Source organism: Telopea speciosissima, chromosome 2 (genome assembly GCF_018873765.1).
Source record: "Telopea speciosissima isolate NSW1024214 ecotype Mountain lineage chromosome 2, Tspe_v1, whole genome shotgun sequence".
NCBI lineage: Eukaryota > Viridiplantae > Streptophyta > Magnoliopsida > Proteales > Proteaceae > Telopea > Telopea speciosissima.
In genome coordinates, this window is record NC_057917.1 from 48,894,618 (window position 1) to 48,918,940 (window position 24,323).

General features: G+C 38.3%; 1 protein-coding gene across 1 annotated transcript; it reads right to left on the bottom strand.

Annotated features, from left to right (window-relative positions):
* Positions 1–651: 651 nt before the first annotated feature.
* Positions 652–18,315, bottom strand: LOC122652639 (L10-interacting MYB domain-containing protein-like). The gene is made up of 5 exons (XM_043846437.1): positions 18,131–18,315; positions 2,189–2,529; positions 1,979–2,111; positions 1,438–1,778; positions 652–1,360 (listed from the first exon to the last, which is right to left on the bottom strand). Exons 2-5 carry the CDS (start codon positions 2,519–2,521, stop codon positions 785–787), a joined length of 1,383 nt encoding a protein of 460 aa, XP_043702372.1. The 5' UTR covers positions 2,522–2,529; positions 18,131–18,315; the 3' UTR covers positions 652–784.
* Positions 18,316–24,323: the final 6,008 nt, after the last annotated feature.

The following is a 24,323-nucleotide window of genomic DNA, read 5'->3' on the forward strand; positions in this document are numbered from 1 at the left end:
AAAAAAAAAAAAGGTCATAATGTTAATTTGGTGTATTCTCTCTTCCCATTTAGTGGCTTCTAAGATTTTGGAGATCCCTTTTAAGTTCTTTTTGCCTTTTGAGGATTTCTGGTTTTCTCCTGTAAGTAAAACTGGGAGTTATACCCAAAAAAATAGAATTAGCTGGTCAATTAAAGAATAACACGATTATGCTGAGTAGGAGTGATAGGCAGGTGTGGAATTTTGTTTGGCATCTTAGGGTACTTCCCAAATTTCGTATGTTTTTATGAAAATTTTAAGTAGAGATGTGATTGTGAAAAGTATGTTAATGAAATTTCTTACGTAGAGACCCATTTTGTTGCTTTTGTAACCAAAAAAAAAAAATTTGAAATTGATTGGCATCTTTTTTTTTTTCTTATGATTTTTAAAAAAAGAATCTTGGTTGCTGGACCAGTGGCCTAAGATCTGAATGTTTCCTTGCACCAAACTCTATATGATATGATTAAATCCATCAGCCTTAATCCTGATCTTTCAAATGTGAGAAGCATTGTTTAATTTCAATCCTTGTTATTTCATTTTACTTTCTATGGTCAAGCCTAAAATGATCTGTTAGTTAATTAGGAGCCTAATCCAATCAAGCAGCCACCACTCTTCACAGAACTGAACCAGTTAGACAGATCACAAATATCCAAAGCCTGCAACAAGAGATCACATTGATGCACCTATACATGCATGGCTAAAAAACAATGTACATTACTGCAGTCAAAAGATCTTAGACATCCAAAACTGACATACAATAAGAACACTATGGACGAAGCTTCCTCGTCAACCACTTCTTTCGTAATTTAGCATCCAATGCCAAAAATGTCTTTGCTTTTACTTCATCTTCTAAAAGATCACAGGCATCCAGTAAGAGGTCTTCATCTATGTCTGGTATGGCCTGAAGAACTTCAATTACTTTTTCTGTTAAAATGGAGTCATCATTCTCTTTCTTCTTACTTGAGATTGATGCAACTGTGACAGCCATCTCATGAAGAGCATCTGCCATACCTTCATCTGAGGTCCTCCTTGGCTTTTTAGAATGTAGAGAGGTTGATGGCATGTCGGATTGACGCTTACTTTGTTCAGACGAGTCCATTTCCCTCCCTGAATGTAACGAATCCTGTAGTGTATTATCCACAGGATTTTCATCACAAATAGGCAATGTCAAAGGTTGGGGATCCCATGATACTTCTTCATTCCTATGGACGTCATTGTCAAGATCTACATCGTGATCCAGATGAGTTTGCTCTGTATCAGCAGTTGCATCTCCACAAATCACACATAAGCCATTATAGTATGGGATGATTTTATTTCTGTACACTCTCACAGTCGGGTGTGCCTGCAAGGATCATATGTAAGCCAACAGTGATTGTCAATGTAGTAATTGAGTAACAAAACAGAGAACAGATGTTGTACCTTGATATAATCATCCCAAACGTTATCATGAGCAAAAATCATTTGCCGTGATTTGTCCCAGCCAAACCCACTTTGGCCAAGAAGAACCTTTATAGTACTGTATTGCCTCCTCAAACCTCTGTACCGATTTTTCAGGACATCCTTTTCATAGTGAAATCCAAATTTCGTATTGAATGATGTGATCATGTGCATCCATGCTTTTTTCTTGAATGTGTTACCAATCTTATTCCCTTTATGCACCTGGTCTCGCATGAGTTCAACAAAGTAATTGTCCATTGTCGGTGTCCAATCAATCTTTGAACGATCATCACTGGCAGGGGGTTGGGTATCGATCTCCTTCTCTAAAATTTGGGATAACTCAGTAACAAAATTATATATAAATAAACAAATCATGCTTCCACACCAACCACAATAATTGCTCATGTAGGTGAGTAGCACTTGTTATCAAAACAGAACATTTATTAGTTACCAATAAATATCACAGGAGAATGAACTTGAGCCAGCATAATTATCAGAGCAATTGGTTCAAGTATATCTCTACCTTCAAAGTCAATGTCAACATCATGACATGATAGACTGTATCTTCCATCAGCAATTGAATGTCCATATATCATGCACAAATCATTATAGAACGGTACAATTTTCGTTTTGTAAGGTCGCAAATCTGGGTGTGCCTAAAAACATTGCATGTAAGCAACTTGCGATCAACGGTGTTTAATAAGTAACATGCCGAAAATGAAGTGCAACATACCTTGATGTAATCATTCCAGATGCAATCATCAGCCACTACCATTTGTCGGGTTTCATCCCACCAAAACCCATTCTGTTGAAGAAGGATCTTTATGTCATTGTATTGCTTCCTCAGACTTTTGTACCGGTTTCTCAGAATGTCTGTATCATATTGAAATCCAAAATTTGCATTGAACAAGGAAATCATATCTTTCCATGCTTGTTTGCTGAATAAGTTACCAATTCTATTCCCCCTATGTGCTTGGTCTATTAAAAGGTCAATGAAGTAACGATCCATTGGTGGTGTCCAACTTGTCCTCGAACGGTCACCACTGCTTGGGTGCTCGCCATCCATTGCTTCACCTGCAACTAGGAATGAACGGTAATTAGAAGTTAAAGAAACATTCACAAAAATGCATTATACTTCCAGACAAGGCATACCAGATTTCTTATACCATCCTAACCTTGTGCAACTCCTCAAACTTTTAGAAAAAGTATGAGTAAAAAGAGATCAAGGAGATAAAAGAGTGCATTGTGCCGACAGTTCTTGTAGATTCAAGGTTAAGTCTCAATGTAGCCATAGAAAGTTTAAGTACCCTTTTCCAGTTGAGCTAGCACAGGTCAAAGCAGTACCAATTAAGTATAGCTTTTGGATGGATGCAGTAGAGGGATAGCATCTTAACAATCAATCTCCAGAGGATGTTGTACCCTGAATTTAGTTTACAAGTTTCAGGAAAATGTCCCAAATATGCTGATCCATTGCAAGTTTACTCTGAGGAATATTATAGAAGACATGGCAGTTAGGAGAGAGATTCCCCAAACAACATGGAGAATCTACTGTAGTCTTTGAAGAGGCAAAAGCTCGGAAAGGGGACGAAAACCATGGTTCTTCTATAGCTGGGAGCTACTCTTTGGTGTATATGGCAGACAAGAAACAACAGGGCATTGAAGAAACATAATGACCATCATGTCAGTAAACAGGATTACTCAGTGAGAAACAACAGGGCATCGGAGATGTTGGATATACTTTTCTATTGACTGATAAGTAGATCTTTTTCTCTAGCTTGATCTTGTGCTTTCTTTTTTTATTCATATCGGTTTTACTTACACACAAACACAAGGAAAGACAAAAGAAGAGCTAAAATTAGTTATACTCAACTTAGCTAAGCCTTTTCCCAACTAAATAGGGTCCGTCGGCTGCATGAACTCTGTTCCGGCATTCAACTTTATTTAGGGTCATTTAGTTGTCAAGGCGAGGCTATTCATTTCTTTTCTCACTACTTCCCGAGTCAGCTTTGGTCTATCCCTTTGTCTTTTAACCCCTCTAATGTGTCATATATCACTCCTCCTTACTGTTGCACTCAAAGACCTCTGTTGCAAATGTCCATACCACATTAAAGAAACTTCCCCCAAATTGTCTTCTATCGGGGCTGCTCCTTGATCACCTCAACTTTTTGACATTTCTAATTTCACATTTTCTAGTTTTACCACTCATCAATCTCAACATCTTCATCTCAACTACATTTATTTTGCTTAAATTAGCTAATTCTAGGTTAGAATCTGTACAAGTCCTAAAATATAAATTATGATGAGTTGACTACATTGTTATTAGTTCACACCCATTACCAAAGGTGCTTCTTCATGCTTGTATTTCTATGCAGAGGACCCTAATTCTGAGAATAATATACAGTATATTCTTGTATGATCAAATATGCTTAGATCGGTTGTACCAGTCTGTAGACATTGCAATTTTGTCACTCCAAAGAACCCACGTGACATTAGAATAAAATTACCAGTACCTTCAGAGCATGTACGCCAGAAAATGACCATTTTATCCTTCGGCAAAATAGGCAGAGCATGACCCTTCCCAGAATCACCCAAAAATTGTAGGATAGGCATATTTCATCATAATATGCCCAAATCTCCCCTTCGATGCAAAGACGACACCATTTTGTCGTCATTTCACCCAAAAACCTATTCACAAGCCCCTAACTTCAAGCGCAATTTTGACCATGTTCCCAACATAATTTGCGTCCGATATTTGCATCATTGGATAGTAATCTGAAAAACCTTTATAAAGATCGTAAAAATACGACGACTGGATTGGGAAATATCATCCCAGGAAAATCCCTGTAAAAATACAAAAAAAAAGGGACAATATTAGCAAAATTAGGGATTTGCTGGCTAAAACCACCTTTAGACGGCAAAAACCCAGCTTTTTCGCTGGAGAATTTCCCAATTCGCTGGTGAAAGATCCTCTCCCCCTTGGCTTTAAATAGCCGCCCAAAAAACAGAAAAATCAGAGAAAAACCAAGAAAAGAGAGAGAGAGAGAGAGAGAGACATTCTGGGAAAATTACCCTAGAAAACCCGAAAAATAGAAGAATACCCAAAATATCCCTGAAAGCCAGAATTCTGCCACGATCGTAACAGGAGTGCCAAAACTTTGATAGACTAACTCGGCAAGGCTCTTTTGGGCCAAACAAGTAAGTTTCTCTCTCCCCCCCTATTTCAATTATTTAATTAATATATATGTGTATATATATATACTAGTAAACTTTCACGTGCAAATGCACGTGGACATTTGTTCGATGGTGGAGAGAAAATGTAATCATGCGAGGAAACCTAGTATAGTGTGAAATTAATGTATCAAATTTCAAATACTTCAACTGAACTTGAATGCAATTCCATAAGAGGGCTTTTGTTAGGTGACAGAGAGTAAATTACTAAGAATTTACGTGCAAGAATCTCTAGAGAGATTAATATTTGTGTCGAAGAAGATTGAATGGCACTTCGGAATTTAATTGTACCAAAAGCAACAAAGATTATTTTAACAAAAACTCCAAAGAAGAGATGCTTAAATATACAAAGAAAAGAACCTGCCTACACAGATTGGCACATTTGGTAGATAGAACCTGGAATGCATTTGCATATAATTTTCTCATATTAGAAACTTTAAATCTGGAGAAATCACTTCCAATTACATGCAGAAACCCTTTCCACATCTTCCAACTCCCATCGTGCTGCAATAGTATCTGCTGCCATCTTTCAATGACCACTTCAGTACTATCTCTGCTCTAATAATTCTGCTAAGGCTAACCAAACCCTTTCATCATGAGGACATTCCCTTGTCTTTTTATTGAACTCCTTTTTGTATAAAAATATGCCAACTTTTTGAGTCCAAAAACAGAATTGACAGGAAAAACAAAATAAAATTAAGAGATTTCAATTCAACATTCTCTGCTTACCTGATAATATTCTAATCTATGGTGCTGAAAAGGCAGAGCATGAAATTGAAGGTTAACATACACCAACAATAGAGATCAAAGAGAGCATTGGAGCCAAGTGGTGGTGATAGCTTTCTACGATGGGATGTCACTGGAAATGGTTGCAGTCAAGGTCATCAAGTTCCCCACTTCCCTTGTCAACATTGTTGAATAAATTAATATAATCTAATGTAAGTTATTTTGGTTCTAATAGTTAAGAAAACCAGATCAGTCATTCAACCATTGAGTAAACTGGCTTATTTCTCCCATGTCAAAACGGTACTTAGAAGTGAAACCATACCCGACAGAAATAAATACAAATGGTAAAAGAACAAGAGGGGGGGATAAGGAAGTAAATCCACCGATCACAAAAGAAACTAATCAACCATATAATCAACCATACATAAAACAATATTATAAAAAGTATTAGGTGGCTTCACGATACACTTCCAGTTGTTCTACTTTAGAGCAATAAAACTATTTTGGACTTTTTCGGTTTTCTCATTCCTTTAAGGGAAAAAAATTCAGCTAATCAGCGATACATGAAGGGGAGAGAGAGAGAGAGAGAGACCTGCCAGGGAAAGGGATATCGTGGAGAGGAGATAGAAATGGTACACTATCTTCCTTTTTCTCTCAGTAACAATGCATGAAAGAGAGGTACATTGGGGAGACAGAGACAGAGACAGGAAGTGAGAAATGGCTCTGGATTTTGGAAGCTTCTTTTTATATAAACATGGGAGGAGTCAATTCCTTACTAATACATAGATCATCAATGAGGAGTTTAAACATATGTCAATGTCGATTTTTAAGGAAATAAAAAGGAAAACATCACATTATGTGTAATTGAATAGGAAAACCCAAACCAATGCAGACCTAAAACTCGGATTCAAAACCACACCCTAGCATTACTATTTGAAGAATAAAAGCAAAATTCATAGAGTAATTAAAAAAAAATAGAGCGCACAAAAGAAACAAAAGAAAATACCTCTAAAGAATCACCAAAATTTCTTTTCTGCAATCTAAAAAAGAATGGCAGAATTTCTCAACAAACTGAAGGTACTCGTTTTGTTCAGACGTTGATGTTGCAACCATGCTACAAAGTAACCAATCTGTTCAGCAAGCTCTACATGGAAATTACTCACCAAACCTGTTTTCCTCATTTAGTTTTATCTTCTCCTGCTGTAGTGTAAAAAATTAATTTGAGGCAGTGAAGTATCAAGCCTGTAAGCTGTGGGTTGAGTATAGGTACCTATTTTTTAAAATAATAAAAGCATTATCATTAAGAGCCTTCTCCCAGTCAGATCGCAAAATGCATGCTTGATATGTCAAAGCCTTTTATGATGCACATAAATTAAAAGAATGAGAACAGATAGCCTTCCAAAATATACAAAGAAGAGGTAATGAGAGAGTACTAATTAAATATACAAAGAAGAGGTAAAAGTTTGACATCATATTAAATATGATCTCAAAGTTCTTGAAGTGTCCAACATGAATATTTGTTCATTTTCTTAGAATCTCTACGGTGACCTGTAGAGAATCAGCACATCTAATACAGAAGCATCATATTGAACACACCTCCTTCTTTGCCTTTAGTAAATATGTTATTCTATGGGTAGAGGGGGAAAGAAAGATTAAGAAAAATTTTGACCAACAAATGATGAAAAAGAAGTGATTCCCACAAACATGGGTTATAAATTCTAAAGAATCACCATCCAGACACATTGTGGAACTGTTAACTAAGTCCAGAAGCTTTAAAATAGAGCCACAATCCGACCAACAAGGAAGAAAAAGAAGTGATTCCCACAAACATAGGTTATAAATTCTAAAGAATTCGATTTGCCCTTTAATATTAGGTTTTTTTCAACCAAAACCAATAAAGGGTGAGGAGGGAGGGAGAGAGAGAAACAAAAAATAGAGAAAAGAGGGATGAGGGAAGAAAGAACACATAGTTGAAATTACCAGTTGAGATTTCTTGATAGTGGCTTATCTAGCTGTGATCAGTGATCCCTGAGAAGCACGATACAAAAGGAAAAAAGCAATGTTAGGGGGTGTGGAGGAACGGAGGGAGAGAGAAACAAAAACAAACAAAAGAGGGGTGGGAGGAGAAAAGAACGCAGAGATGAAATACCTGGTTGAGATTTCTTGATTCTGTTTCATCTGCCCGCGATCAATGATTCCTAAAAAGAACAATATTGTAAATTTACTGAGTAGGGAAACGATTCAAACTCACGACTTGAAATCAATGCCTATGATGGCCATTCTGTCGAACTACATCAAAACCCCGAAGCGCTTAGAAGATTCAAGAAGAGGAGGAAAAGAAAAGGCTCACAAGTCGGTTTCCTCCAAGTTGATTCACGAGATGCAACATGAACAGGCGAACGTAGAAGAAATTTTCACTGGAGATGAACAGTATAACTGAAGTGATGAAATTAAAATCGATGAACTATTGGGGGATGCGGGAAAAAGAAAAAAAAGACAGGAGAACGGTACCGAGAAAAAGTCCTGAAACAAGGATGGAGCAATGTCAATGTAGAGGGTTGATAAAATTGGAAAGAAATATACTCTCCTATGAGAGGGGATTTTTTTTTCTTTTTACGTAAATTGGCAGATTTCTAACTACTTAAGGTTGAGAAGAGAGAGAAAAGAGATAGATAAATGGGAAGAAGAGAGACCTGTAGGAGAGAGACGTGGAATGGGAAGAAAAAGTGTAGATTATCACTAAAGATTTTGGTCTCCAAATCCCGATTTGCCATGGGTTAAAAAGAAGTAATAATTGCCTAACGAGACCTGTTATTGGATCACTAAAGATTTTGGTCTCCAAATTATGATTTGCCACTAATTAAAATAAGTAATAATTAATACTAAGGGTACCTAAAATTATGAAATTATAAGAAAGAATGACATAAAGATTAAGAATTGAAGAATGGAATTTTAGATAAGAATGAAGGGTAGAATAGGTAACTAAAAGATTTGCCACAACGTGCTATTATATAATAGTATGATATATATATATATATATATATATATATATATATATATATATATATGTGCATGAGAGTATTAACAATAATAATTAATACTAAAGGTACCTAAGATTATGAAATTATAAGAAAGAATGACATAAAGATTAACAAGGGTAGAATAGGTATCTGAAAGATTTGCCACAACGTGCTTTTATATAATAGTATGATTTTTTCATTGTCCGTATTGATCCACCGATACGAGATCGGCCAGGAATCGGTATCGATCTCCACCTCCACCAATACCGATCTGGGACCATATTTATTGAACTGCATCGGTTAGGTTACCCTATTTTCTTCTAAAAAATTAGTGTTTTTTTAAATATATTTTTACCTTTGTCTATACTAACCCACCGATACAAGATCGACCAGGAATCGGTATTGGTCTCAGCCGATACAGATCTAAATCGATCTATCGGTTAGGTTTACCTTTTTTCACCGTCAACAGCTAAATGTGAAAAAAGTCTCAGACAGAATTTAAATGTGCTCCCAAGTACAACATCTAGAATTTAAATATGGATCTTAATTAACTAAACTATAATAAAACGTGACATTATATAAATTACTACAAAACAAACAGGATACAACAACCACTACGTCAACAACACAACTATATTTTCATTTAAAAATCAACGGTAGTGTAAAAAAAAGTAAATCATACGGTAGTGTAAAGAAATGTATATCATGATTCTGTAAGTTAGACTCACTAATATATCTACTTAGAATCCACGTATGGTCACACGTGCATTTACACGTGCATATTTACTCAATTCATGTTTTTGTCCTGAGAATAGGTATCCTTCAAATCATCCCACATACCCTTAGCAGTGGTGTGAAACATCACGTTTGCAGCAATTTCTGGTTCCATGTTGTTCCATAACCAAATCAAAATAATGGCATTGTCTTGCATCCAATCCTCATAATCTTTTGAATCAGAGGCAGGTGGATCGGAGGTAAGATACCTAGTGGCCATAATGTAAACCTTCACAGCTTGAGCCCATAACAAATAATTCGAGCTCCCTTTCAGCTTGATAAAGGTAATAGTAACATTCACAGTGTCAGTTTGAGATGTAACCACTGGATTATTTTGGTTTTCACTCATAACACCAATAGGGAAAAATAAAACCAGTAAAAAAAATACCACAAGGGAACAGCCAGCCAACGATAGGGCAGCAACCATTAAACAAATAATGAATAACAAGTCACCAACTATGGCATCTAACAATAGAACAGCAATCACACACAAATCATCAACTGTAGCAAGATTCCAGAATAATAGGCAGTAGAGAGAAATAAAAAAAAACCAATATTCAAGCTTGGAACCAGCAGAACCAACCAAATAACCCAAAACAGAGCACTGGCGGCAGTTATAAGGGAGATTTTGCAGAATTTACAATCAACAGGGTAGAAGAACCTGATATGATGATCGAAGATACCGTATGATATACTTTTCTTTACACTACCGTTGATTTTTAATCTAGCCAGCCTTGGTTGTTTCCTTTTAGATAAGAAGGAAGGGTAGTCCAGCCCTGACCCGCCCTCAGGGCCAAATATCTCAGCCCAAACCCTGTTCGGGCTCAGGGCGGGTTCGAGCCGACAGGGCCAAACTTGCACCCCAGTTAATTTAGAAAATCTACAATTCTAGAGTTCTTAGTTGTTCAGAAGTCCTAATTATTAGGAAGTTTAGATTTTTTTGTTTTCTATATATATGTAACCACGTATGACCCTCCCCAGACCCCGCAGTGGTGGGAGGGTACTGTAAGACCAGGTTAGGGTTAACCTAGCCCCAAATTAAGCCAACAACACAAAATAGAAGAAAAGATTGAGATTAGAAAGTAATCAAATCTGAGCAAACCAGCCGCAGGAATGGACTCCAAATCTGATTGAAGACTAGCCTTGGTGGTGTGAATGCCTGCTCCAAATCTGGTCCAACTCTGATGGTCAGAAGTGGATATCTGACTTGGTCTCGAAAATAGAAGGTAAAGCTCAAAATTAGAAGGTGGTGCTGTAGAACATTCCAGCCAGCAGTAGAAGTTGAAACTGAGGTTGAGTGAAGGCCCAGACAGCAGTATAAAACCCTCCAAATCTCAGTCAATTCTGACCAAGGGTTGCTGAGATATAGGACAGATTCAAAATTAGAAGGTTGATGGAGATCTTGCAAACTAAAGGGAGTTTTCGACTCCAAGTCAAGATTGAGTGCAGTTCCTTGTGCAGGTACTTTGTGCTCCAAAACCCAGCAGGTTCTGATGGTTGGTTGAGGAGTTGTGAAGGCCTGAAGATGCTTGGGGAATTCAAACAGGAACAGCAGGCCACAAGGTACTTTAAGCCTTCTCTAGGTGTGTTACAGAGGCAACTGATAAGGACTTGACAGAGGCTTGATTCTGGTCTTCAAAGTGTACCCTCACAGTGGTTAATTGCAGTCAAAAAAGCAGCACAGCAGTATAGATTGAATAGGGAAGGGAGGAGAAGAGAAGACAAATGAAGAAGGGGGGGTAGGGGGATGGGCTTACTCAGCCCTACGTCTCTCACCCACAGCTATCCCAGCTGTTGAAACAAGGATTCACTCCCATAACTGAGGGCAAGGATGCCTCAAAACTTCATTCAATAATTCATTAAATCGTCTGCAGGGTACTAAGAGTCATTCCGTATATATAGGCAGCAATACCTTGCCCCTCAAGTAAATAGAAAATAGAAAGTAACTTGCTACCATGTAGCTTTCAACCAAAATAGAAAACTCCTATAAAATCTAGCAGCCTTACTTCAAAATAGAAACTCATATTTTAGAAATAGTAACAAACTGAAATTAGAAACTACCTAATATAAACTGAAAATAGAAACTAAACTATGGCAGCATTAGGATAGAATCTTCCTCCATTTGATGGGCCCACAAGATCTTCTAAAAAGCAATCCCAAACAAGGCAAACTTTGGCTGTGACACTGTTCACGTGAACAGTGTTTTAGTCTTCAACTTAGGCCTTCTAGAAGGATTCCCATCAAGGCAATATGGGCTGTGACACTGTTTACGTGAACAGTAATTCCTGACTCTTCTCTTCTTCATGCTTCAATCTACATCAGACGGTCATGCATTGGGTACGCCCTTTTTATTATATGTAACCACTCACATGATTTATGATAGACTTTTGGTTAATGGATTGTTTATTTTCTTGGCAATGGCCTAGCCGGATTTTCTCTCTCCCTCCTCTTGATTTGATAAAGGGATTCTTTTTCTTTCCTCTATCTCTCCTTTCTTTGTTCTCTCTCCTTCCCCATGGCTGGAGATTTCTCTCTTTTTCTTCTCTCCCTTCCCCCATGATGTCCTATCTCTGTCCTTCTTTTCTCCCTTATATTTCTTCCCATCGATGTCCATTTTCTCTCCCTTGTTTCTCCCATTGACTCATCAAAGTTTACTAATTTTATTTATTTTCATTAGAACTTCATACATTTATCTCTGTTATCTCCCATCATCAAATCTGGATTTTTTTTTCATTATTTTTAACCATTAGGTCTAAGGTCAGATTTGTCTTTTCAATAGATCTTCTCAGCTTTCAATCTCTTGATTGGGCCCATTAGATTGGTTGTTCGATGTCAGCTTGCATCACAAATAGATGCATGGGTGGCGGGGAGTGGGTTATGGTTCAGACTTCAGAGGTGTGGTGGTGGAGCTTGAGAGAGAGGAAAGGTTCGGATGTTTTAGAGTTTCTCTTGTTTCTCACACCAGAGAGAGAGAGAAACCTGACTGAATGTGGCTGCGTGGGCTTCTGACAAAGGCAGTGAAGAGAAGCCAAGGTGAGAGGCGAGAGGCAAGCGGTGAGCCAGAACATGGGAGGGCGACAGCACAAGGGTTACAGGCAGAGACCAAGAAAGGAAAGGAGCAGAGTGATGTTAGGGTTATTGGGCTGCCATATGATGTGGCAGCATAGTTAGTAAGTTCAGATACGGCAAAAAATGGATATGGATACAGACAGGTATTATAAGGATTTAGACATCAAGAATATTTTTAAAAATCTGACGCTAAAAGAAATGTACAGAAATAATACGGTACATGTTTAATATGTGTTTAATAAGGTTCATCTATAAAAATCCGGGAGTAAAAATACGGGCATATATTCACTATGCAACAAGCATGCTCATCATCTAATAAACAGAGTAAATAGTATCTAAACTATGAGTTATCAAAATGAAACTCACAACTGAATAGAAACATAGAAAATTTTCAGAGTAGAATGAGAATTCCAAAACACTAGAACAGCAAAAAAGAGTTTTTTGTTCTGAGAGAAGGGGGGGGGGGACAGAACAGAAAAAATGGAGAGCCCTCTGTAATATGCAACTACCCCAGATGCCCTGAGAAGAAGAACGAAAAATGGTTTAGCAGACCATGAATGCATCTTCTCGACTAGTATTTTAGGAACAAGATACTAAGAGAGAGAGGTGAAAGGCCTGTGCTTGGGCCTGCTAAATAAATTAAATATGATAGGGGAACGGCTTCAGTGAGTGGGAAATGATTTGGAGTTTCCCTCATATCGTCTCCATAGTTTAATTCCCTTCACCTTAGGTCATCACACTTGGCTTTGAGCCACAAGTGCACGGCAGCAGACCTCTCCATCTAAAATGTCACCCTATTGATCAATGCCAGGGCAGAGGCAAGCCAACAACCTTCTTGCCCTCAGTCAACGGCAGATGCAAGGCCAGCAGCCCTCTTGATCAACAGAAATACAAGGTCATTTGTGGTGGCAGACCCTCAGGATCAACATTTCCATTGGTTGTCACTTCTGTGTTGCATAGTGATGTTTTTTTTTCCTATTATTGTTCTCTATGCAGTTACAGCGAGTTATGGAGATCATATTTCCAGAATTCTTGTTTTGTATTTACTGCGTTAAGATCAAAGAGCACCGTTTGACTGCTGGGTACATTCAGTCCGAAACCCACCCCACACCCACCCCACTCTTTTTCCATCAAACAAGAACTACTATAGATTGAAGCAACAATCTTTAGATATCAGTTGCAATTTCACTATTGCCATATTTCTATCTAAGGAGGACGTGAACTTCAACTGTAGAATATGAAAGCCTAAAAACAAAATCGAGAGTCGCCATCCACCCTGCTGACTAAACATTTAAAGTGATGATCTAAATAAATCATCTAATATTCTTAATGTTGAAGAAATCTGGAGGGTACATTGAGACCAACATCTGAGTTCTAATTCACCCAAAAAAAGAACATCTGAGTTCTACAGCTCATGAAATGAAGACCTAACTGCTCAGACTTAATTGGGTTCGTGAGTGGCGTCTGCTTTGAGGTTTGAAGAGCTCTAAAATCCATCTACCCTCCCAAAACGATGAAGATAGAGCGGGAGAAAGAGTGTAAACAGAGTCGAAGAAGGAGACATACCTGGTTACTCCGACCATTGCAGCGAAGGGAAGAGAAATAGGGTAATGAAGGAAGGACGAAGGGTTTGCAGCTGGGAGGAACCGTTAACGAGAGTTTCTGATATCTGAAACATGAGACAGGTAAGGGGCCGGGTGTAACTGTGTAAGTTTGGCCCTGACGGTCTGAGCCCGCCCTGAACCCGAACTGGGTCTGGGTTGGATTTTTCAACCCTGAGAGCGGGTTAGGATTCGATTGTTCAAGCCCGAGGTTAGGGTTGGGTTGGATTGGGCTAGGGTTGAGACCTCAGGCTGAGTCCGGCCCAGCCCAACCTAGCCCGACCCTGATTTTAACCCTGAATTTATGATGGTTTTAGTTTTAAGTTTTTTTTTTTTTTTTTTTTTATGAGAACAGAAAAATATTTTACTTAAGGAACCTGATAAAATACAAATTGTTTATCTTGCGCATAGGTCGCAAGGTTAAGGCCTATTGCTAGACATAAGTTATCTTTAAACTTAGTAAAGGTAATGTCTAGAGATCTATCACTTATATACATTAAGTCTTTAATATAAATATACGGCCAAGGATCGTTAGTAGGGGATGGAAGAGCATTGGCAACGGTTTGATTTGAGTACCAAATCTCCTTAATCTCCAAGCCTATATGCGCTACGTGATCTAGACTAGTCCTGATGCTGTACAATTTTGATTCTCAGACCGAAGAGGATAAAACATTTCCTACAACAAAACACAAGAACCTTCCATCCAACAAAAAAATGTACGACTAACCTCTTATTCTTACTCCTAGAGTCTGGATTCCTGTACACATTAAAATAAGATATTTAAACTGCGAAATAGATAACCAAGGAGCCAAGTTGTAAATATTGTCGTGCATCTTAAGTACATCATTGGAAGATAAGAGGGGGGGTTGTAAATGTAAATCCGCTATCCAGCGTGCCACTTGGTTTATTACCCATAAAGCATTTGGTTTCTCATAACCAAATATGACTTTATTCATGGCAGACCAAATGAAGTAACAGGTAATATAAACACCTCAAAAAACCAAATGGATGAGGCCTTATTTAACTGTCTTAAAGAAAAAAATTTAAAACAAAAGTCACTCAGGGAATCATAGACCAGAGATTCAGTACGTAGACCCAGAGGTCCAGCCACTCAGATATGTTTAACCCAATAGCATGAAAGGAATAGATGCCAATAGAATTCAATACAATTTCCACAGAAGGCACAGGATGGGTCGATCTGACGCCATTTTAGTTTAAAGTTTTATTAAACTTTATGATGGCTCTATTGTACATTGGTGCTCATGGTATCATCTCACTTGGGAACGCATACCATGGCAACGGGACAATGGGAACCACTTCCCAATCTAATTGGAAGTTCAATGTTATTCAAGTATTTTCTTGATCAGTGGATTAATTACCTACAAAAAAAAAAAGTGGATAGTTAATCTTGTTTTGCGTCATCATCACAATTTACAATTTTCAACTTGATTTAATTGAGCCTTGGACCAACTACTCGGTTAAGTGGGTTCCATACCTCACAGAAACAACCATTTTGATCAATTTGATTTACACTGAATCTTTGAAGCTTTTGATGGGGAAGGGGGCTTAGGTTGTGAAGTTCTGTTGCAACTTGGGAATGGTATACGAACTAGGGTTAGGGTAAATCAAGGCCAGTCAGGCCCGGCCCGGCCCAATTAGGGCCAATTAGGGCGGGCCTACGCTGGGCTGAACCCAACAGGGTTGGGTCTGGGTTGAGATTTTTAGACCCAGAGTCAATGTCAAGGTGGGCATGGGATAAGCTAAAGTGTTCCAGGGTTGTGTTGGGTTTTAAAAAACTCGGTCCTATTTCACCCCTAGTCAGGGCTTTGGATTTAAAGCAAGGTTTTAAAACTCGGAATCGATCTATATATATATATATCATATCATATCATATTATACTATGATACTATTATATAAAAGCACGTTGTGGCAATTCTTTTAGTTATCTATTCTTACCATTCATTTTTATCTAAAATTCCATAATCATTATCTCTTCCATCTTTTATTATTATATTATATTCTTTCTTAAAATTGGTACCCTTAGTTTTTTGTTTTTTTTTCTTAATTATTAAAACCGTTTTTATGACAGTAAATCTATCGAATTCCATTCTTACAAAAAAAAAAACTATCTAATCAAATCAAAACTATCTAATCGTGTGACCTTCTCTTTCCCTCTCCCTCTCCAATCTCCCAATTTCAGCCCTCTCACGTCTCAAAGAAAACGAACCTTTCTCTCCCAATCTCCCAATATCCAGTCCCTCTCCACCATCTCCTTCTCCCTGTATTCTCTCTCTTTGTCGCTAAGCAACGGTTTTCTCTTCTTTTCTTGCATGGAGCCTTCCTTCAAGCAGTCTCTTCGCCATCCCATTTCATCCCTCTTGATCGCCCGATTTGCGCAGTTCAGCAGCTGTCCTGGTATCTCTCCAAGGTCATCTCATATAACGCTATTAGAGGTTCGTTGAGGCTAGAAGAAGCTGTGGCGTGGGAGCCCTTTGCCCGACGCATCTCTCTCGCTCATCTCTCGCTCAAACAAAGGGAAAGGAGGTCAAGGGAAAACCCTAAAGGCAGACAACCCGAAGGGAGACGGTGAGTTTTCTGCACCAACCTGCAACTCTCTGTCGCTCATCGTTCTCTCTCTCTTACTATCTCGCTCACTCTCTCTCTGTCGCTCTCTTTGTGTCACCCTCTGTTTCTGCACCAACCTACAACTCTCTCTCTCTCGCTCTCTCTGTGTCACTCTCTGTTTGTGAACTATAAGGAGCACCTGGAATCATGAGTTCTCACTTGTGGTTAACTCTGTCTCTCTCTCAAGGTGGGTGGGGACGAGACACAGTTTACCATAACTAGATTTAGATGTTTACGTTCTTAGAACTTTTGAAATTTCTTTCTTGTACATATGTATTCTCTGATGAATACAGAATCTTTGTTTTATCTTTTGCAAGGACTAACTTGTTATTGTATCTCCAATTAAAGAATTATATATTGTGTATAAGTAAAGGAAGAAGTCAAAACAACATCCCCCTACAAGGGGTCGGCTACACGGGTGACGGGTCCTTCTCCTCCAAACAACCCTGTCTGCGATCATACTAGGATCGAGCCCTACCACATGCATATCCTTTGTTACCACTTCTCCAATAGTCATTTTAGGTCTGCCCCTACCTCTTTTAGCTCCGTCAAACTGAATCTGGTCACTCTTCCTTATTGGTGTATCTATGGGTCTCCTTTGGACATAACCATACGACCTCAAGCGACTCTCATGGAGCTTGTCCTGGATTGGTGCAACTCCTAATTCGGCTCTAATACAATCATTCCTTACTTTTATCTCTTTGGGTCTTACCGCACATCCTCCTTTACATCCTCATCTCCACTAAACTCATCTTATCTCTATATTACTCTTCTTAACTGCCCAACATTCCACCCCATATATCCTAGCTGTTCTTATTACTATCCTGTAGAATTTCTCCTTAAGCTTAACAAGCATGCATTTGTATTTATTCACAATTCATAAATGCATAAAAATATATAAACCAAACATTTATACAGATACCTGACAATGAACCAGATAAGTATATATCACAAGGTATCAAGCCCCAATGGTTCTTTGGAATATCAACTTTTGTCCAGTTATAAGTTCTTGCTATAACAATAAGGTTGCAAGCAAGTTCTAGACTCCATCAAAATCTCAGTTCAGTTTGACTAAGTTACACTAGCATAACTTCAAACACCTTTTCTTTGCCCTCCTCTTCAAACTGTAGATAATGCTTCTAATATTAAATTATTGAAGTGTTTAAAGATGTTGCATATGCTTGATATTGGTTTTCAATTTGCATTCTTCAAATCTCACATTGACAAGATTAGAGGAAAATATTGAAATCCCGAGCTACACATACTCAGGAACTATTAATTGCAATACCCACAAAAATCTAACCCAGTTCTGATCATATTTCTGAAAATACTTCATTCCATGTTTCCTCAGTGCTCCCCAAAAGAGCAATCATGGAAACCGAACCTACTTAAATTCCGAAACAGATACTAATAGCGAAATATATATATACAATGCCCCAGAAAAGAAAATTGAGAATTTACCAGGATATGAATTTTACTTATTGGTTTAAAGTTTTATGTGGATCCACAGCAGAAGAACATCCAAATGGGTGAAAAATAAAGGAAACCAAACAAGTCGAACACTAATGTAACCTAATTTTCCATTAAAACAAATGGACTTGAAACAAACAGTAGCAAAGTTTAGAAACTCACCTGTTCGACAAGTAGAAGATGTGAATAGTGAATGGTGAAGGACGAATATGCTTATCCAGGGATAAGGAGGAGTAGGGGCTTGTTTGTGGGAATGCCAACTAATGCCGAGAAACCCTGGTTTCCATTCAATCCATATTGTTGCGGAAACATAGTTCACATGAAATCGAATTTGGGGATTGGGAAAATTTGATGTTTATAAGTGATTGGATTTGATTTATTAAATCTTCTGGAACGGTTGATGGAGGTGTCAGAAATGAACGGTTTGGGTTTCAACATATCAAGACCTCTTAAAGGATATCCCTTAATCGCCAACCTGATTTGGTTTCGTAGATAATACACTACCTGCCAATAAACATAGGGCTGGTGTTCTCTGTGTCACAACGCAGCCTGCGTGCAGACACATGGGCCTACCATTCAGGGGGCAGGATGGTTATTTCTCCCACCCCATATGTCTGGGTATGGCTTGCACCCAGGCCGGCACAAAGAACATTTGGCCATAAACATACCAAAACAAATGGGCAAGAGATTGTTATCTAGTCGTGTAGTGCTTACATCAGCACGAAGTCAATGAGAGTGCACGCATGGGCATTAACATACATATGATTTTTTATTTGGGTAAATTACACGACACAACCTGAAAATCAAACGATACTCAACTCATCCCCCTGTTTTTTTTAAATATCAATCGTCCCCCTCTAAAGTAACGGTGTTAACTTAAATCAAATAAAAAAGTAAAATGATATATTTACCTTTTAGATTTAAACAAATAAAACAAATGAAAATTGATTTCATTTTACCGTTGGATGGAGCTGCAACCGCAAGGGACTTGAACCCAATCCTCTACTAGGGCATTTTCATCTGCTCTGCTACGGTAAATCCATCTCTTCTTCTCCTCTGCCATCTTCTTCCATATGGTGTGGTTGTACTGTCTCGCTAATCTCTCCGTTCCAATCATTAGCAGACAATCCCCTCCGCCGCATCACAATTCACCCAATCCATCCCTCCTCCGATGCCTCGATCTACAGCTCAAGATTGTCAGAGAAACCAAAGCTTGGACTTACGTCGACACCGGGAGTGATGTGAAGCCCAATGACAAGGCAGATTCCGATTTGCGGTTGCTTGCACCTCTTTCCCTCTCCTCCTACCCATCTCCAGGTAACGCTCTCAATAAAAACTCATAAAATTAACCACCATATTTTCTCATCTATTTAATTAATTAATTTCCTGTGTGTATTCTCTTCTTCATTCTTTTCTCCTTTTAAATCAAATTTTCATTCCAAGTTGCACTTGCTCCGTCTACCGCCCATGATCTCCCCTTGGTATTACCAGTTTCTTCCTTCATTTCTTCCTGACTTGGGTGCAACCATTTATTGTGCACGAATTCTCGGATACATCTCATCGGCTTCGCTTCTCTTGTAGAACTCTCATGTCGGAGCAGCTGTCATCGCTGGCGGAGGAGAAATAGGAAGAAAGCAAGTTGAGAAGAAGAGTTTGGCCGCTGCAAACAATCGAATGTAAGCTTCTGCAATTTTTCTCTCCTTTTCTCTTACCGTAATAAGAGAAGAAGAAATGGGTAAGATTAAAATTGCAAATTATTCTATTCCAAGATGGACTTCTCTTTTTCTTCTCCGATGCATTGCTCTACTAGACTGGCGGAGATTGAATTGCAAATCATGTGAGGAAGAGGATCTATTTTGGGGGTTTTTAAATTTAAGGGTAAAATAGTAACTCTACACTACTCAAGGGTAGTTTAGGGATTTAAATATATTTAACTTGCTAATTTTATAATTTAACCGCATAAAACTAACGGTAGGGACTAAATTGTAATATAGGACTCTAATACAAGGGGACGGTGAGTATTTTCATAAAACAAGGGGTAAGTTGAATATCGTTCCATTTTCAAGAGGTGTCGTGTAATTTACCCTTTTTATTTTATGACGGGCAGGCGTGACTAACACAGGAGTCACACGACCAAGTACGTACTTTTTCCCTAAAAAATTGATAACATCGACAAAACATTAGACTTTTTGAAGAGATCCTATAGGGGTTATATGACAACAGTTTTTATGGTTGAGGTTCTCGGTTTTGTTGGTAGAGAAAACCTCATGGTCTGTCACTTCAATCTCTAACATGGCATGTTGCCTGGGACTAAAATTTTGGGCATACATAGATCCCATGTTTTTTGCTCATGCGTCAATTATAAACCCAAACAAAGTTTGCCAAATTGCAAAACAAAGCATTGAAGAAATCTTTATTTTTTTGTAGAAGAGAAACTTATTTATTAAAACGTGCCCAGTACAAGGAATCCGAATTACATAGATTAGATATCCAAGGAGTGGATAGGAGCCAAGAAGTTCTACACGCAACGGACAATACTCTCCGAGCCTAGGAGTCAGCCACGCTATTAATCTCCCTAAAAATATGATGGAAAGAGCAAGAAACAAATGTTGAGGGCCTTGCAACTTTGGCTAGACCAACCATAACCTATCCCCCTGCTGGCAAGTGGCGGCAGTCATGAGGGCATTTCTTTCCATTTTGATTCAACTAGTCATATCATTTCATTCCATAACCATGTATGTTATTTCATCTCAATATTAAATGATAAACCATTATTCAGATGAAGCGGGAAATGAATGATAACGCATTATGCTTCAAGGTCACCAATTGAATAATAACTACATAAAACATTATAAACCAAAGCTCCACTCACCCAGCTCTAGGTCCGGATAAATTGGAAGAACCCCCTTCTGGGTTCGTTTCTTGAATATTCCAGTGCATCATCTACATAGGCACACTTTTATTTTAAGATTGTATTTTCTTTACTATTTCAAATCTAAGGTTCCATGGTACTAACATTCTTATTGTTCTTGTATCTAATCGCATGTAGGTAGTCTAGGTTCCAAGTATATAAATAATCCTTATAATACTTGTAATCTATCAATTCCCTACCATCTTTTCATTTGTTTAATCCCTAAACATAACAATACTTTAATTCATTTCAGTATACAAATAATTCTTAAAATAGTACTCGATCTATCATGCTTGTTCAATGGCATTACTCCAACAAGTTTTCCTAATTATACAAAACCTAACTTAACTTAAACATAATAATATCAAAATCCTCATGCCAAATTTTTAACCCAAATTCAATATATGCATCGAAATCCAACTAACATAAAGTGTCTAAGCATGCTAAAAAATATTCATCAACTCCTACCATTCAAACATGTAAGAAGCATAACACTGCATTGTTCCTACTAATATTTTCCACCCATTTACCATAAAAATAACTTCCCAAACATGTAGATAATTATTTTAGGGAAAAAGTTCCTTGCGTGGGACGTAGGGGCCACGCCCATGCACAATGGGTGATGCAATGACCGCCATGCCCCCCATGTATGGCAAAAATTCCACTGCCCATTGTGCTGTTGCGCATGCAATGTGGCCCCTGCATCCCACACAGAAAATGACTTCCCATTATTTTATTACTCCCATCATGAAGATGACCCATTGGATCATGCAAAAACATTGGCATGATTAATAGAGACATAATATATATGTTTTCACAACCCAAAATACAATTTTATTCCTTGAATCTTTAACCCAACATACAAGTATCAAATCCAAAGCATGTAATGTTCAACCATATTAAAACAATCTCTCAAACTCCTACCATTCAAGCATGCATGATACCATAATAGTGCATTATGCCTAATGTTCCCCATCAATATTTATCATTAAATAATTTTCAAAACCAACAATACTAGCTTTTTCCCAATCATGTAAATGTTCATTTACTTGTGATTTCCATCATACAATCCCACTAATCACACAAACACATGAGGTTCATTAACACCCTTCTCAAAGTCTGAATTATGCACACCTAATTTTAATCTATTAAAAGTCCACAAAAAAATCTCATTGTCTTAGATTCAGTAGACCCAAATATGAGTCTATCTTCTTCTTCCTTTCCCTGCTATTTTCTTCTCTTTTTTTTTTTTACATGGTAATGACTGAGGCCACAAGGGCACCCAAACTGTCTCTGCGCACGCACACACATGAAGAGGGAGGAGGGAAGGTTGGGGCGGCCAGTATTGTTGTTCAGTCAGACTTGTTGGCTGCGCTTGATGCAGGCGTGGGCAGCAGCTTGCCCTCCCTTTCTTCATCAGTGCTTCTTCCCCTCTTACTCCTCCTTCCACGGCTTCTTCCTATCTCTACTTCCCTCTTCTTCCCTTCTCCATTTTCAAAAATATTCAAACCATAAAGTTAAAATAGAGTTGAAATAAAAAAATTTGGGGGGGAGAATGGCTTACCTCTTTGGAGAACTCTACATTCTTTAAAATTGAATCTTCAAATTTTTATCTCTCTGGAGAGAAGAGAGAGAGGGTGAATGTGTATGTTGAAGTCGCCACCTATAGGATGGACTCAAAGTGTTAATGTAATGACTCTCATGTAGGGCTGTAAACGGATCGGATTCGGCTCAGACTCACTACTATCCGAATCTGAATCCGTTTACCAAATGCCATATCCAATCCGATATCCGACGGAATTTTAAAATGTATTACCATATCCGAATCCGGGAGTTTATCGGATATCCGGATATTATCCGATCCAATAAGCTCTCCGATTAGTGAACACATCTGACATTACAATTATGGCCTCCTTCGAGCGCATTCCACACCAGGGAGCATTCCAACCATTGATTAAGATTCAAAACCAAAGAACACAAAGGAGTCACAGAAATCAATTATAAATTACTTTAGATCCACATCTCTGCTTTTTCTCTCCTTCAAGTTGCATCTAAAAGCTCACAAAAGAAGGTTCTGTTCTGCTATAGAAGATATAGATTGAAGCTAAAATTCAAGAAATTGGCCGATAGAAGTGGGGCTACACCATTGAAGCTCAAAGAAACAGCTCTTCTTGGATCATTTTCCTGTCCAATCCACGGACTTGAACCATCTTTTTCATAGTAATTTAAAAGGAATTTGGAATTGGAGGTGGAACACTATGTGGGATTAATGAGACTTACAAAAAAGTTACTGCATAGAACACGCCATCTCCTTGCATACTGGAGAATAGCCTTCTCATAGAAGATGATGAAAGGCCAGAGTGTAACAGGGAAATCATGCTAGAAGTTAGAACCAAGATAATTAATGCAACAAGTAGAGAGAATATGAAGCAAAACTAAAGAAAAGACGCAAACAAACTAAACCAAAGTAAAATCAAGCATTTAATGGGAGATTCACCTGTGTCAACACAAATGGACACATTGGTGTTCCAGAAATAGCAAAGAGGATCGTCTTCATCTGAGGGAGTTTACTCTGCTGGAACGACTCCAGTTCACTGCCTCCAATCGAGTCCAACCTTTAGATCAGCTTCATCGAGCTTCAGATCTACCTTCAAAACCTTGTACAACCTTTAGATCTGCTTCCCCGATCTTTAACGAGCTTCAACCTATAAATTTATACAGTTTTTAAGTGAAACCCGATGTTTCTGCTCTTTTCCATTTGATTTGTCACCAAAAGGAAACCCTCAGAATCAAGAGTTGAGATGGAAAAAAAAAAAAGGGAAATCAGAAAGCAGAACCTACCGCTGCCGTTGCGCGTGTGTCGCTGCCGGTGAGAATCGAGAGTCGAGAGGGTTGTGCATATGTCGTTGCCAGTGCCGAGTCGAGAATCGAGATTGAGAGTTGAGGTCTTGAGTGACCTTGCGGCTTGAGTGCAGAGTGCCGCTGAGGGTGAGGGCTTGAGGCATTGAGACTTGAGAGACGAGAGTGAAAGGGTACAAAGAGAAATGAGATTACTTGATTAGGGTTTAGGCCGTTTTAGGTTAAGAGTTAGGATTCATATTACCAAAATAACTTTATAAAAGTACTAATAATAAAGTTAAAAAAAAGTAAAGTTATAAATGGAAAGTTAAACGGATCGGATATCCTATCGGAAATGGGGAACTATCCAAATCCGTATCCGATTAGTTATCAGACGGATGCAGATAGTTTCCAAACGGATATGAATAGTAATTTTTCGAATACGGATAGCCCTAAACGGATTCGAACATGGATCGGATTCGGATTTTCGACTATCCATTTATAGCCCTACTCTCATGCAACGTCCTTTTGGGGACTGGTCGGTCTATTGGTCTAAGTACGGGTCAAGTTACAGTCCGGGGAAGGTATTAGGCATCCCAGTCTGCT